At 39.8% G+C, this 15,549-nt stretch overlaps 2 protein-coding genes across 2 annotated transcripts; both read left to right on the forward strand.

The window, feature by feature from the left end:
* The first annotated feature begins 100 nt into the window (after nucleotides 1-100).
* On the forward strand, nucleotides 101-4,102 carry LOC104451421. The gene is made up of 6 exons (XM_039310460.1): nucleotides 101-237; nucleotides 789-1,016; nucleotides 1,134-1,722; nucleotides 2,097-2,351; nucleotides 2,745-3,248; nucleotides 3,350-4,102. The coding sequence occupies exons 2-6, from the start codon at nucleotides 810-812 to the stop codon at nucleotides 3,835-3,837; spliced, it is 2,043 nt and encodes a 680-aa protein (XP_039166394.1). The 5' UTR covers nucleotides 101-237; nucleotides 789-809; the 3' UTR covers nucleotides 3,838-4,102.
* LOC104431010 (disease resistance protein SUMM2-like) lies at nucleotides 3,963-9,470 on the forward strand. Its single transcript, XM_039310005.1, has 8 exons — nucleotides 3,963-6,558; nucleotides 6,669-6,757; nucleotides 6,816-6,866; nucleotides 7,361-7,488; nucleotides 8,199-8,274; nucleotides 8,992-9,051; nucleotides 9,128-9,253; nucleotides 9,423-9,470. The coding sequence occupies exons 1-8, from the start codon at nucleotides 3,963-3,965 to the stop codon at nucleotides 9,468-9,470; spliced, it is 3,174 nt and encodes a 1,057-aa protein (XP_039165939.1).
* Nucleotides 9,471-15,549: the final 6,079 nt, after the last annotated feature.

The raw sequence follows: 15,549 nt of genomic DNA on the forward strand, positions 1-15,549 counted from the left end.
AAATGTTTTATACGAAGTCACGAAAGTTTTGTCAGAAGTGACGCGGCTTCTTTCTTATAAAATGGCCCCGAAGGATGCCACACTCGAACTCACAGCACGGAGAGAGACGGAGGAATAGAGAGAGAAGGGGGCGAGAAGAGAGAGAGAGAGAGACGGGAAGAGCGACGACGGTGGATTGCAGCCCGTCGAAAGAAAGGGTCGAGCGCGACGCCTGAAATCTCCATTTCCGAGCACCAGGCAAGAGATTTTACCTCTATTTCTCACGAGTTAGGGATTTTCGTTTTTTTAAAAGTTTAATATCCGGATCTACGTAGGGTTTTTGCTTCACCGGCAACGCGTCGGCCGCCAAAATCCAATCATATTTTGATTACCCACATCTCCTTGAGTCTATAGGGATTTCACAGAGTTCTAGTTGGAGTTAGATTCCAGAGCAACGAACTCTCCAAGTCCTCCTCTCTGCGCCGCAGGTGAACAGTGTGTGCCGCCTGACTTCTTGGCTAAGCCTCTTTTCGGGGCGGCGACCTGTCCAATCTCGTAATTGTAGAATTAATTATTTTCATGAGAAGGGAGTCCGCAATTCCCAAGGTGTCTTTGAGTTAGATCGGGTGTTTCTCGTCTCAAAAACAGCAAATTATTCTTGGGTCTGTTGGATATTAATGCGCAGTTTGGCTTTCCCGCTTTAGTACTTGCGGATGCTTGTGTTTTCTTGAGAATAATGCTTTGCGCGCTAGGAAAATATACACAAGATCGGTAGGTTATATAGTTGGGTGCGCTCTCTTTGCCTGCAGGTTGATAATCAAGACAACAAGATGCCGCGACCTGAAGATATAGCCTGGAAATTCGTGGTTAGACTGGACGGCAAGAGATGGTGTTGTCCTTACTGCCATAAAGTGTCCTCTGGATCAGTCACAAGAGTGAAAGGTCACTTTCTTAAACAACCAAAAGAAGGGATTGCCTCTTGCACAAAAGTGCCAGAGCACATATGCACGCTAATGGAATTGTTACTCAATCATGAGGTAACTTTAGTACTTGTGGTGGCTACATTATCTGCTTGAGAATGATGCTATGCCTGCTAAGAAGATGTATGGAAAATAGGGATAATGTATGATGGGGTGTGCTCTATTTGCTTGCAGGTTCATAATAAAGAGGATATAGCCTGGAAATTTGTTGATAGAGTGGAGGACAACAAATGGCGATGTCATTACTGTAGTGTAGAATTCTCTGGAGACCTTAGAGGAGTGAAAGGTCACTTGCTTAAAGTACCAAATGAAGGAATTTCCATTTGCACAGAAGTGCCGGACCACGCAGGAACGCTAATGCGGTCCTTACTTGATGAGGTGGCTGAAGAAGGGAGCAGAGGAGCCAACAGTCAATCCTCCCTGGAGCCACAATCACGTGGCATGCCTGCTCAAGCTGAGGTGGCTGAAGATGAGAGCGGAGAGGCCAATGGTGAATCCTCCATGGTACCACAATCATGTGAGATGTCGACTCAAGTTGAGGTGGCTGAAGAAGAGAGCAGAGATGCCAACAGTCAATCTTTCATTGAACCACTACAGACGCCTCTATCATCACCAGATCTCTTCTCACAAGATCCCCTCGAACAAATGGTACCACAGTTTATGACAGTGACCGACATTGGAGTAAACTCTGACCAACAATCACAAGTAGAGCGTCAGCTTCATCCGATTTCAACAGAGCCGTTATCGGTGCAAAGTAGCCATGGTATGTTCATGTGAAGTTTCTATACATTTGTCTAGACGGGGAGAAAAAACATTCATTATATTTTTCAACACAAACACGTCGAGTTTTTTAATAAAGTGGGGACTTTTAAATATCTCCGATAAACATGCTTTTCCCACACTTCTTTTCAAATGTGAAGAGAGTTGATAACCTATTCCTCAATAATAGTGCATCGAATGTGTTGCATGTGTCCACTGGACCCACTGGATCCAGTAAACTAACTATAGTAGGCATTCTCTCGTGTTCCAATCAACCACATCCTAATTTTGATGAACAACACACAGGTGAAAGCTCATCATGTTCAATGATGGCTTTAGGGGAAGCAGAAGTACAATCATATATTCTTTATTTGCTAGGTCAACCACAATGTTCCATTCGATCTCAAATGCCAATGAATGACCAGCAGACTCCAGCAGGGGAATCAGCATCCCAGTATGATCAATTACCTGCTGTAGGTAATTTAAATTGCTTGCAGGATGGTAATCAGCACTCTCAATTGCAAATTCTGATGCACTCAGATCCCTCAATTGCATCACAGCATACAATCGACTCTCACGTTACTGAGGAACTTTTGGCACCGCTCATGGAAAACTACACCTCTGATCAACAAGGTAAGCGTCAATTTCATCAGAGCTTAACAATGCTCTCACTAGTGCAAAATAGCCATGGTATGTTCATGTGAAGTTTCTATACATTCATCTAGGCATGGAGAAAAAAACATCATTATATTTTTCGTATTATTAACTCTCTCTAGAATTACTCAAATTCATCTATATTCATATTTCATCTATTCCAAATTACAGTGGTATCATTGCACATTATATATGTCTGATATCACTATCTTTTTACTGCATGGTTTATTTCATCAAAATATTTAACTTATGAGCAAGGTGATTTTTGTTGTAGATTTTTTTTCCTGGGGATATGAGTTCTAGATGTTCATTTTACCTGTACCCATGGCTTGATTTCCCATTGTTGATTGACCTTATGCTTGAATATTTTAGTGCAACCAGCTTTGTTGTCCCCTCAACATCAATGTGTTCTACATCAATCAATTAATCATGAGACAAGAGATATGCAGCAGAATGCAACCATGCCTCTGGATAATCAAGATACCACCCGGCAACCCGATCTTCATGACTCTCTGCTAGAGAATCTTGTTGAATCTCTTAGGGTAATTGTAAATGCTCCTGAGGAAATACAAACGAATGAACATAATCCAACAGTGGGATCGTCATTGCAAAATGATTTATCCTTTGATGTGGACAGTACGAATTGTTTGCAGGATTGTAGTCAACCGTGTGTAGTGGAAGAGGTTCCTTTACTTGGCAATACAAATCCGACCGATGCTGTCCAGCATTATGATCACCTTCACTCAAGGTGTGATAAGGAAGATGGGAATGATACCCATGTTCCCTCACCAACTCCAATGGACATAGATCCCTCAACGGTTGATCCGCGAGTTCTAGAGGCAGCAACAAATACAAGAGGCCCATTGTCATCACAAGGTGTATCTGGATTAATCTTCATTGTTACTATGGTTCCACTAGATCTTTAGCAATCCCTAAATTATTTTATCGAAATCTAACATATGTTTTTTATAAATTAGATATGAACAGGGGTTCTCCAATCATGAACGTAGGGAGCATCCGTGCCAACGATGAAGAGATAAGAAACCTGAAAAGAAAAGTGGAAGAACTCGACAACAAAGAAGCTGTCATAAAGGAGCAGATGGAGATAGAGTCTGCTGCTTCCTCAGTTTGGAAGAAGCCGAGGATATTGGTTGAGAGATGGCTGAAAGAGACAGAAAGAGCAAGAAATAATTTCCAAATAATTGGCCAAGCCAATGCGGAATTGCCACCAAAGGAACAGGTGGAGACAGTGACGAGAGAAGTGGAAGAACTCATAGGGAAAACGCTTCCACAAACACTACTCATAGAGGAGAGAGATGCCAAAGTAGACACATTTTTGGAACGAGAGTTAACAGGTGAAGCGATTCATAGGAACATTGAGTTGATTTGGGGCCATCTGAAGAAGAATCATGCATGCAAATTAGGTATTTGTGGAATGGGTGGTGTTGGAAGACAACTATTATGATGCACATACATAATAGACTTCTCAAAGATGCAACCTTTGATGGTGTGGCTTTTATCACTGTGTCCCAAGATTTCAGCATTTATAAATTGCAGAGTGATATTTGGAAAGCACTAAATTTTGGCTTTATGAAGGATGAGCATGAGAAGAAACGAGCAGCGAAGTTGTCCGAGCGTTTAAAAAGAAAGAAGAATTGTGTATTGATTCTTGATGATGTGTGGGAGCGTCTTGATCTTGAAGAGGTGGGAATCCCTGTGAGAGCAGATGGATTTAAGTTGGTCTTAACCACTCGATCCTTTAATGTGTGCCGCCAGATGCTATGTCAACAGAAGATAAAAATCGAACCTCTATCTGAAAAAGAAGCCGAGGGTTTATTTTTGAAGGAGCTTGGATCCGAAGTGACACTTAATTTGGAAATTGAAGCAATTGTAAAGTCCATTGTTAAAGAATGTGCAGGCTTGCCGATTGGAGTAATCACGATGGCAAGAAGCATGCGAGAAGTGACCGAAGTGTCTGAATGGAGTGATTCCTTGGTGAAATTGAGAGATTCAAGTATAGGGCAAACCGATATGCAGAACAGGGTGTTAATGAAGCTGAAATTCAGTTATGATCGGCTTGGTAAGCCTGATGTCCAACAGTGTTTCTTATCTTGTGCGCTTTATCCTGAAGATAAGTTGATCAACAAGTTCAAGTTAGTAGAATTATTTATTGACCAAGGATTGATTGGTGGATTGAGTACGAGGAAGGAACAATATGATAGAGGCCTCTCCATCTTGAACGAACTAGAAAATGTTTGCTTATTGGAAAATCATTGGGGGCAGGTGAAGATGCACGATTTAATTAGAGACATGGCATTACTCATCATGAGTGCGACTTCCATTGTAAAAGCAGGAAAGTGGTTGAGGAGAATTCCGCCTGAGGAATATTGGACGGATGTTTTGGAGAAAGTTTCTCTAATGGAAAATAACATTAGAGAATTTCCATTGAACTTCTCACCAAGTTGCCCTAAGCTATCAACACTTCTATTGGATTATGGCTTGTCACGTGATTCGGTCATCCCTGATTGTTTCTTTGAAAAATTATGGGGGCTGAAGGTTCTAAATTTGAGTGGATATAATATGTCGGAACTTCCAAATTCCATGTCAGACTTGGTAAACTTGAGAGCACTATTGCTAAGAGATTGTAGGGAATTGCGCCGTATTCCTTATCTAGGGAAGCTCACGTCTTTAAGAAAGTTGGACGCTAGTGGCTGTGAGAGTCTGGAAGTGCTCGAGGGCTTGGAAATGTTGGTGAACTTGAGATACCTTGACCTTACCGAAACAAGTATTGAGAGATTGCCCAAAGGAACACTGGACCATTTGCTAAACTTGCAATGTCTTGAAGTTTCAGCGGTAAATGAAGAAGACATTACAAAATTGGGGGCATTGGAGACAGTCGGATGCTACCCTCAAAATGCGGATGATTTCAACAAGTGTGTGAGGGTTATTGAGCAGAGTGATAACCCTCGCTATTACAACCTCATCGTGAATCTAGGAATCTCAGAGTTTGTTGCGGAAGTAAGTGATGATGCTCGATTTGGGAATCTGGAGAGGAGTGTCAAAATTGAGGAGTGGGGTCATGCTATTGTGAGCGTGGGAGGGGAATACACCGGCATTTTTATTTTGATTCCCCGAGATGTGCAGACAATGACAATGACAAAATGCAACGGTATAACAAATTTGCCCGGCATGGGTCGGCTTGAATACCTTGAGGGGCCAGAAATAGGAGAACGGATGAACTTAGTGGTGCTCCGTGGAGGACCTGATGAAGTAATCGACATCCATGACTCCCCTGCCACAGCCCCTACCCCTCTCTTCTTCTCAAGCCTTAGGGTTTTGAAAATAGAAGAATGTCCGAAACTGAAGTATCTCTTTGTGCACGATTCTAAATCCAACCTTCCGCATCTACAAAAGATTGAAATATCTGATTGTGAGGAAATGGTGGGGATAATAGCAGCAGTTACATCCCCACCACCACATCTGCTCCCATTTTTCCCAAGTCTGGAAGAGATTTCTGTTGACTGCTGTGATAAAATGAAGAGAGTGGTGGAATCCGAGTGGATGCCCCACTTCCCTAATCTGAGAATAATTAAAGTACTTGGTTGTGGCAAGATGGAGGAGATAATCGGAGATCCTCCCCCATGCTTGCCAGTTGAAGAGATTTCTCTCAAATTTCTTGACGTAGATGAATGTGATAACATGAGAAAGCTGTTTTCACATGAGTGGCTGCTCCATCTTCGAAATCTTCAAAGTATTGAGGTTACATGGTGTGTAGGAATGGTGGAGATGATAAGCGGAGCGGGACAAGGCCAAGAAGGAAGCACAATGACTCCTGTAAACAACATCCCTTCATCCTTCCAGCCTTCAATTTCTCTCCCGAAGCTGGAGCGGTTGGAGCTATACATTCTACCCCAGCTGAAGAGCATATGCAAAGTCCCAATAAGCTGCGATTCCATGAAAGAATTGGTAGTTGACGATTGTCCAGAACTGAAGGAGATTCCTTTGCGACTGCAATTGTGTGGAATTGAGGAGCTTCCGCATGTTTATGTGGAACATGAGGAAAAGTGGAAGACGCTAATGTGGGATCATCCGAATGCTCAGGCTATTCTTCAACCTTATCTCCGAAATGGGAAACATGCTAAATATCCTTTTTGGTGGGAGGGGACGAGTCCTCCAAATGCTATAGGTTAATGAGTTTAAAATTGATATACAATTGCTTCACTTCTTAAAAGTCCTCATAAAGGTGTAGCTTTTCTGTCTCTATAGTCATGCAGCTCTAACATGGCCTTTTTGCAGAATTGGACGCCAGAGAAAGGTTATCCCATGACTCTGCTCTTGAAGAAAGCCCTGCTGCTCGGCCATGCTTTCCTGCAAAGTTGACTCAAGTTTCCATATGAATTTGACTTTTTTCGTGTGGCCATGCTTTGTGTATTTTGAATGCAGTCGCATGTTTTATTGACTACTGGAAATGAGTCGATCTGGTCGACATTTCAGGTTAGTCCAAAAAACAATGGATCTGAATATTTGGGAAGCCAAGGGACTAGCAGAGTCTGTTTCCTATCTTGTCTTATAACTGAAAGGACAATTTATTATTATGGATTGATCTTCCTGGAATATTAGCCTTCTAAGAAAAGAGAGAATTTTGGGCAGCACTAACTTTAATCTTTTTGCGTTTAGAAAGAATTTCATATATGATATTTGCTCTAACTTGTTGATCGAAAATGTTGTGCCACATACGCGGCTTTGCTCTTTTGGATCAGAGCAACATGACCCAGATTAAACTGTTTTGACATTAAACTTTCAGGAATAGAATATTGATCTGCTTAGTAGTTGTATCATATCTGGAAATGTAGGCTGGGAAGTTTTCTTTTCGCCCTTTGTTGTCAAAATTCACCTCAGCCCTAGTTTGAGTTAAATGTGTAAAAAGATGAAGAAGAAAGAATTGCACAGCTATTGCCCCTCTTTTGACGCCTCATAGTCATGGATAGATGGAGAACTCTACAGCTTCAGCTCAAGTTGCTGAAAGATCAGAGCAGTTACCACTGGCAAGTCAATGGCAAAAAGGCCAGCTTATTGGACGTGGCACTTTCGGAAGTGTTTACATTACAAGCAACCAGTAAGTTAGCTCTGGGAAACTTCGACATGTTCCATTTTTTTAGATATCCAGTCAGCTAAACTTTGACATTTTAAGTGACAAAGAAACCAGATGTCTATGTGCATTAAAGGAGTTTGAGCCATTGCCTAATGATCCAACTTCAGCTGAGTGCATGAGGCAGTTATAGCAGGTAGTATTTTTGTTATGCTTTGGGATCCAATCTATCCTCCATTTGATCCAAATATGCTGGGGAAATTTTCTTTGATCAGTTCCAGGTGATCGATTGCTTTGCTACTACAGGAAATTCAGGTACTTAGCCAGCTTAGACATCCGAACATTCTGCAATATTGTGGCAGTGAAATTGTGAGTCAACTTTCCACGGCATCTACACATCCTAGCTCAACGGGCATCCGTAATTTGACTCACCAAAATTTCAACATATTCATACATACTCGGGTTGAGGATTGGATTAACATATATCCAGAATATGCACATCACGGTTCGATGGACAAGTATACCCAGGAGCATCTTGGGATCCTGACAGAATCGGTTGTCCACACTTTTACCTGCCATATTGTGACTGGATTGGCTTCACTGCATGTTAACAACTCCATATAGGGTAATTCTAAACCATTGATCAAGCATCATGAGATGACTTGCATATTGGATTAGGACGACTGGACCTTCTTTTTTGTGCCTATAGACCTGTCAAAACTCTTTGGTTTGCGTAGGGAACTAAAGGGAGCTAATTTATTTGTGGATGCATCTGGGATATTCAAACTTGCTGACTTTGGGATTGCTAAACATGTGAGTTTCCACCTCTTCACTGCAAGACTACTGAGTGCATGTAGAAATTCCTTGCTGATCTGTGGTGCATTCGAATGTGAAGTCAGGGACCCTGGGTGACTGTGCACTTCTCATTATTGGTTTGTGGCATTTTATCTGTGCAAAAACTATTACAGAGGATAAAATGTTATTGAGTAATTTTCTTCACTTTTTTTCCCATTGTTTCGGTTAAAGTTACTATGTTGCAAACAGGAAAAGATTTCTTGCTGTAAATAGATGCCAGAACTTAATGAGAGTTCTTTCCTTTTTTACTGGTTTCTAAAAAGTTACTCAGAGTGGTAGTCAAATAGAATGCAATACCTTTGGCGAAAATTTGCGGTGTTGTTTTTGCTGCTCCTCTGCATTCCAAAAGATTGATCGAATTTAGTTAGAGTAAAGAAGGGCCTCCTTCCTAACATGGGCTATAAATAAAAGTATATTGGTCCACAGAATGGAATTCTGGACTGTAGCCAAGGTATCGTTGCTCTCTTTTTGAGTTCTCAAGCATTTGCTGAAATCATGTTGTTGATTGCTTCATGGTCTTTTTTTCTCAGTAATGAGCTAACATAAGTTGAAAGTGGTTGATTCAGTTATCGATCTGATGTATCTTTGTCTATAAAAAAATGTTGCTATTTTATCCAGTGTTCCATGAACATACCAAATAGTCTTCCGCTTTACTAATGCTGTACCATTTCTTAGCTAACTGGACAAGCAGCTTACTGCTCTTTGAAGGGAAGTCTAAATTGGATGGCTCCAGAGGTACTCTACTTTTGTGAACGTTAATGCTACATTCTTTTTTTGTCATGGCGGAATGATGGAATAATATATCCTGCAGCTCATACAGTCCTTGGTGGCGAATAATTACAGCACGGATCTCGATCGTACTGCTGACATGTGGAGTTTGGGACATACTATTACCAAAATGATAACTGGGAAACCTCCTTGGAGTGAGTGTGAGCAGGTAAGTCCACTGCATCGCGTTATCATTTTCTCTGTTGGTCCTTCCAAGGAATACGCTTCCAACCAAATCATTGTCACCATTTTCTTTTGGAAGTTTGGGACTATGCGTATTACCATTTGGTAATGATCAGTGTCATGAGTTTCTGTTTAAGGTTGAATCATTAATGCAGGCTCAAGCTATATTTAAGGTGATAGCGAAGTTCTTTAGCAATACCTAAGACATTATCTGCTGAGGGAAAGGATTTACTGCAGTGCTGCTTTCGAAGACAGCCTACCGAGAGGCCTTTAGCAGCTATGCTACTTGAGCATGCTTTCCTGCAAATTTGAAGTTATTCAATTGCCATACCTTGTTGCAAATGGATGTTGTTCTGTAAAGTTCCATATTTACTAAACCAGAAGGATCACAAGGTCCGTAGATGTGATGAAGTACATGTACATCAATGAAATCAGATGCATGTTCCTCTCGCATGGTTTGACCGTCCTACGATCTAGGCAATTTGACAGTGTTGCTTAATCTTAACGTTTTACTACGGAGTGCATTCTTATCATAAACATTTTGCGAAGTACATTTATTCATCAAAATTGAATGGTATTGATGGCTCCAAATAAGTAACAGATCAACAAAACAAAAGCAAGAAAACCCAAGGAAAAAAGAAAAAGAAAATCGAAGTGATAGTGCATCAAAATTCCTGAAATAATTTTGGAAGCAAATACTCCGTCGGCTTGGTGGAAGGAACATTGGCAGGTTCGGCAAACTTGCAATATCTTTAGGAGTGGGGAAGTGATTGGAGAAGTATAAAAGTTATGGGCATTGGGGGCTCTTGATTCATCCTTCAAGAATGTCATTAATCTCAACAAATACATGAGATTTCTCATCACCATCACCAAGTTCCGGTGAATCAAGAAGAGCCATTGCGTGTCTTCCTGCTAATGTAAATGATGATGATCCAAGATTTGCGACTTCCGAAAGGAGAATCGACGTTGATTGTTGCGATTGTGCTCTTGTTAGGGCAGTAGGGAAAAGTCTTTTCCCTGATGCTCCCAAGTGATGTTGCAAGTTTGCCGGATTTTCCCCTTAGGGTTGTCATTTCCTGGAACATCTTTAGAATGATTTTGCATATTGTGTCTATACAATGCAAATAGCTGATGAAATTTGTTAAAAATTATCTCTTACCATTCGTTCACGAGATCTTAATGGGCCTTATATGTATATAATTTACCTTCACTTGTTCAAAATTTTTAGGTCGGACTTTCTCTTATGTGCAAATAGTAATTTCTACGTGAAATGCAGAGTAAACATACTTTTTTTTTTTTTTTTTTATTAAAGTGATTCCTCCACCCTAATGCTTATCGAAAATATATGACGTGAATGATATAAAGTGTAGCAGAAAAAGAAACTCCTAGAAATTTTGCAAAGTCGGGGCCGCAACTCAGACCGGGCGATGTCTCTTTGCTGCATTGGATTCTCTCTTCGTTTTCATTTTCTTTTGTTTTTTTCCTCAATTTTCAACCAACGTCCTAACCTTAAGGCGCCTTTTCTCTTTTGTCCTTTATCCCTCCCCATTTTCTTTCGTACAACTCGCTCTTCTTTTCCTGCTTGTTTTCTTCTTCTTTTTGTGTTCTCTGCCCAAACCCTTAATGAAGACTATTAGTGTTTGGTTTTCCAAAGTGTAGCATTATTGAGCACCATCATCGACCCATCAAGTTCCCTAAGCTCAGTCATCAATTAACTAACTATTCTTGTTTAATAGGAGCTGCACCAACGTGGCAAGAAAAAAATCATTTGGGTTAATACTCAGAAAAACCTCAAACTGATACATATATAACAAATTTACCATAAACTAATTTTTTTTATCATGAAAATCTTAAAATAGTACATATATGACAAATGTTCCCAAATGATCACAAAAACCTCAAACTGGTACATTTATCATAAATTTACCTTAAACTAATTTGTTGGATCGTCAAAAACCCCAAACAAATATATCTTTTATTAAATTAGATTAATACCACAAAAAATCACAAAAATTATACAATTGTGACATACAAAGAGCAAATCCTAAACTGGCGTGTCATCAAACTTAGCAATTTGATAATAAAATTTAACGGAAATTAATAGAGGATAAATTTGTCAAAAATATATCAGTTTGGGGTTTTAGTGGTTAAAAAATTAATTCAGGGAAATTGTCATATGTGTATTGATTTGAAATTTTTCAAGGTATTAACCCTAAATAAAAACTCAGGCAAGAACTCATTGGTTTTCAAGACTCGGTCATAAAAATTGAGGAAAAGAAACTATGAGTATGTGCTGGATTTTTCTCCGCTGCCGTGTCCTTTTTGACCCACTTTTGACCTAGAATTCGACCATTTCCAGCTCCCCCTTACTGTTCCTTTTGTGTGTTTTCACACTGCTAATTTCCTTCATTCACACACAAAGGAACGTCGTGTTGAAAGTGGCCTCCTTTCAGCCAACCAGGAGGAGGGAACGGAAAGGACTTTACTTCGAAAAGCGGGCACATCCAAAACTCTCATAAGAATTCCCATTTAAATTCACCTAGGGAAATTCAGAGTCGGGTTGTGTAATAGATTAGTTCACAAGAATTACGCCCTTATTAGGAGTAGTGCAATCACTAGAATGTTAGATTACAAATGGATTTTATTATGGGTTAAATTATCGGTGTTTTTTATTGTTAATTTTTATGAAGATGCAACTGAAATCTTTAAACTCATAACAGTAATTTAACTTAAAAATTACTGAGTTATTATAGTGCTTAAATCATTCTTGTGACAATTTCTTTTCTTTTGATCTAAAGATCCAAACTACATATGAAACGAGTCTCATGATTGGGAAAACACGAATTTAGCATATTATGCATTGCTCCTAAATATTTTTATGTGGATGCCAAATAACAAGTACATGTATAAGTTCATGCAACTAGGATTTAGTGCATTGACAATGCAAAAAATTGAGAGAGAATAGGAAGTGATTGTGTGCACTTTTGAAACTCTATTAGTGTACATTCATGTAGTTTTTCCTCGTCAAAATATACTGATTTTTAACTTTCACTAAAATGTTGCACATTAAGTCGGGTATGCAGCTCAGCTTACCCTGATTGTTTGGCTTATCCAAGACATCAAGACTTAGCTCCCGAGGAAGAGGCCTCAAGGCAAGTGCATGTATAACAAAACCAGGAGCGGGACGTCAATGTCATTCGTGAGATTGACAGCTCAATTTGAGCATATAAAGCAGCTGGATAATAATAATAATAATAATAATAATAATAATAATCTGGTCAAGTTTGAATGCATGATGTCATGGGTATACCAAATGGTAAGGTCCTTTGGCAGTTTCTTTTTAATGAATTAACTAATGGGCCCGAACTTGTAGCATTCATGGTTTGTCCAGAATTTCACTGAGACTGCAAGGCAATTGCCACCACACGGGTATCGCTGGAAAGTCTAAACGCTGTTACTGTTGCTGATACGCAACCAAGTAAAGAAGCGAGTGTCTTGTTGGGCAATTTTCGTTTCCTGTGAAGTGATCTCCAAGCCATGTAAAGGCCCACACGACACCTGCTCTCCCCTACTATTCATTCTCTTCTTTCGCTGCATGAACTTTGATTCATTTCAGGGGGCCTATCAAATTGCAAAACCTTTACTTGAAAGAGGAAGGAACATATGATGGGCAAATCATCATCATCCAAGTGGTGGATGCTACGAAGGAACTTGACGAGTGCGGTGAAGACGATAAAGGACATGCTAATTCGCAGATGACGAAGAGTAACCGCTCCAGTTGTTAGCGGAACCCATAAAAGGCGATGGTTGTGGCGTAGTCGTACTTCATTGGGCTTGCGACACCCCATTAAAGGGGCAAATCGAAATGAGAGTAGTTCAGAATCAGATGGAGCACGAGAACGTGTGACAATGGTATCTTTCCCTTGTGATGGTATCGGTCACAAATGATGCATATGGAAATGATTGCGAAGGGGACGATGTCGATGGGAAGGCGGAGAATTTCACTGCAAATTTCCGGCGTCAACTTCAGATGGAAAGGCAGGTTTCTTTGGAGCTACACTACTCACGACGGAAAAGTTTCTCTTAAGTTGAAAAGACAGGATTGGTTGTGCTCCTCTTTAATTTTATGGCTTCTGCATATTCGAATCTTGATGTTTTTTTTTTTTTTTTTTGGTAAAGTTGATGTTTTTGACAATCAACATTGAGACTAATTTACATTTTTTCCTTCTTTTGAGTTTTGAGTCTGAAGCATCCTGATAGAGAGCCCATAGTTAAACTACTATAAGTCATGTCGATGAATGTAGTGAATGAAGATAAAGAGGCCTATTCGTATCAAAGAAGGTATTGGTAGTGACACGTTAAATGCAGATCTCCTAGATTTTTACAGCGTTGGATACGCTTCCATTTTCTTCAAGAATTATGAAGATCGTCATTGCATTAAAAATGCTACTATAAGAAAAACGACATCACACTGCGCTCAGCAACAGTGTCAAATTGTTGATAAGGTTCAATCAAATTTATTGAAGTCTGCATCCAAAGCCCAATTGAGTTACTTGCCAAAGGGCCAAGGCTTTATAGGTAATCAAGAGAAACCAAAAGATTGATCAAAACACGAAACTTCGACACATGTTTATTTCTTTTCCTTTTGCCAACTCCACTACCATTTCCGAAACTTCTTTCTTTCGAATGAATCATTACGAGGAAGCAAGATAACTAGAGACGAAGAAAAACACTCAATATTGCTGATGATTTGACTTTGTCGCCTGCTTATTTGTTTTTAATTTTATTCTTCGAGAAAATTACCAAATTTTTTTTAAACTTATTGTAATTATACAAATTTAATTTTAAATTTAATTTCTTGTCCAATTGAGTTCTAAACTTTTTGAAATTGTGCCAGATTAGTTCCTCCGATCAAAATTGACCAACCGGTGTTGGCGACAATTTTTAATAATAGTTTATTTTTTCAATTATTTTATTAATTTTTATCTTTCTCTTCCTTTTTTTCTCTTCCTTCCTCCTTCCTCGTCCCCCTTCTTCCTTTGGCTCCGATGATTGACCAGAGGGGAGGGCTGGCTAGTAGCTAGCTAGAGCCATTGGCAAGGTAAGCCCTCACTAGCCCCTGCTAGCCCTCGCTAGATCTAGTGAGGACTTGCCTCGCCAGACCCAACGATGGCGAAGGCAAGTTTGTTTAGCCAATTTGGCGATTAGCTAGCCCTCCCCTTTGGTCGGTTGTTGGTGCCAAAAGAAGGAGGAGGGAGGAGGAAAAAAGAAAGATAAAAAAGATAAAAAAAATAATAAAAAATCAAAATAAAAGTTATTAAAAAAATTGTCATTGGTGGCCAGTCAATGCCAGTCGGCCAATTTTGGCCAGAGGGACTGAACTAGCACAATTTCAAAAGGTTTATGGGTCAATTAACTAAAAAAATAAATTTAGGACTAAATTGACACAATTAAAATTGGTTTAGGACTTTTTTAGTAATTTTCCCCTAATTCTTTAGTAATCTCAGGTGCTGTACCCGCCCTATGAATAAACACACGATTAAGATGCTCTCAGCTGCCACTCATTCTTTTCCATAAATTTCGGTTCATTCTTTGGCCCATCAAAAGCAAAGCAAAAAGAACGAAGAACGAGCGAATGTTTGTCACAGGCATATCCAAATTCATGTCTTACTGGTTTTAAAAGGAGAGCGTGCTTCACTTCACCGGGCTTGCAAGGCTGTACTGAAGACTGCTGACTGGAACCTGAGAAGTTCAGAATCACATCAAGCACTTGAATGAACGACTTACAACCATGTTAGCTTTCTATTATACTGATTGCCCCAGCGATGAATATGAAGATGATGATGATGGTGGTTATGTGATTTCCATGGGAGGGCTGAGACTAAAATTCTGGGGTCGACTTAGCATGGAAATATATGCTTCTTTGGGGCTATTTCACGTCCAGAATTGTATTTAGCGTGGTCTCTTTATAAATTCAACCCTTGCGATGTTTTAACCATGATCTGCCCGAAGTGCTAATCAATAAGCAGACTACTTGGGGGTGTTTCTGAGTGTGTGTGTCTTCATTTTAGATGAGAAGTTTAAGGAAGGTTGTCATTGTCAATCAAATGCGAGGATACCGTGGAATAATAGTAAAAGGGGCTCATGAGTTGATACGGCGGAAATGCGTCATGTTTGATTGATAACGTATCATAGAGAAATTCTCTCCAAGGGATATTCAGGGCATCTCCTATCAAAAACTATCGTTCACAATAAAAAATAGTGCATACTATTTGTCTGTTA

Source organism: Eucalyptus grandis, chromosome 3 (assembly GCF_016545825.1).
Source record: "Eucalyptus grandis isolate ANBG69807.140 chromosome 3, ASM1654582v1, whole genome shotgun sequence".
NCBI classification, from domain to species: Eukaryota; Viridiplantae; Streptophyta; class Magnoliopsida; order Myrtales; family Myrtaceae; genus Eucalyptus; species Eucalyptus grandis.

Bases quoted from the DNA above. Each gene is read 5' to 3' on its own strand.
- LOC104451421 (XM_039310460.1), top strand. From the start codon at position 810: ATGCCGCGACCTGAAGATATAGCCTGGAAATTCGTGGTTAGACTGGAC. The intron at 1,017-1,133 runs GTAACTTTAGTA...ATTTGCTTGCAG, and splicing joins AATTGTTACTCAATCATGAG to GTTCATAATAAAGAGGATAT. The intron at 3,249-3,349 runs GTGTATCTGGAT...TTTATAAATTAG, and splicing joins AGGCCCATTGTCATCACAAG to ATATGAACAGGGGTTCTCCA.
- LOC104431010 (XM_039310005.1), top strand. From the start codon at position 3,963: ATGAAGGATGAGCATGAGAAGAAACGAGCAGCGAAGTTGTCCGAGCGT. The intron at 6,758-6,815 runs GTTTCCATATGA...TTTTGAATGCAG, and splicing joins TTCCTGCAAAGTTGACTCAA to TCGCATGTTTTATTGACTAC. The intron at 7,489-8,198 runs GTAAGTTAGCTC...TGGTTTGCGTAG, and splicing joins GTTTACATTACAAGCAACCA to GGAACTAAAGGGAGCTAATT.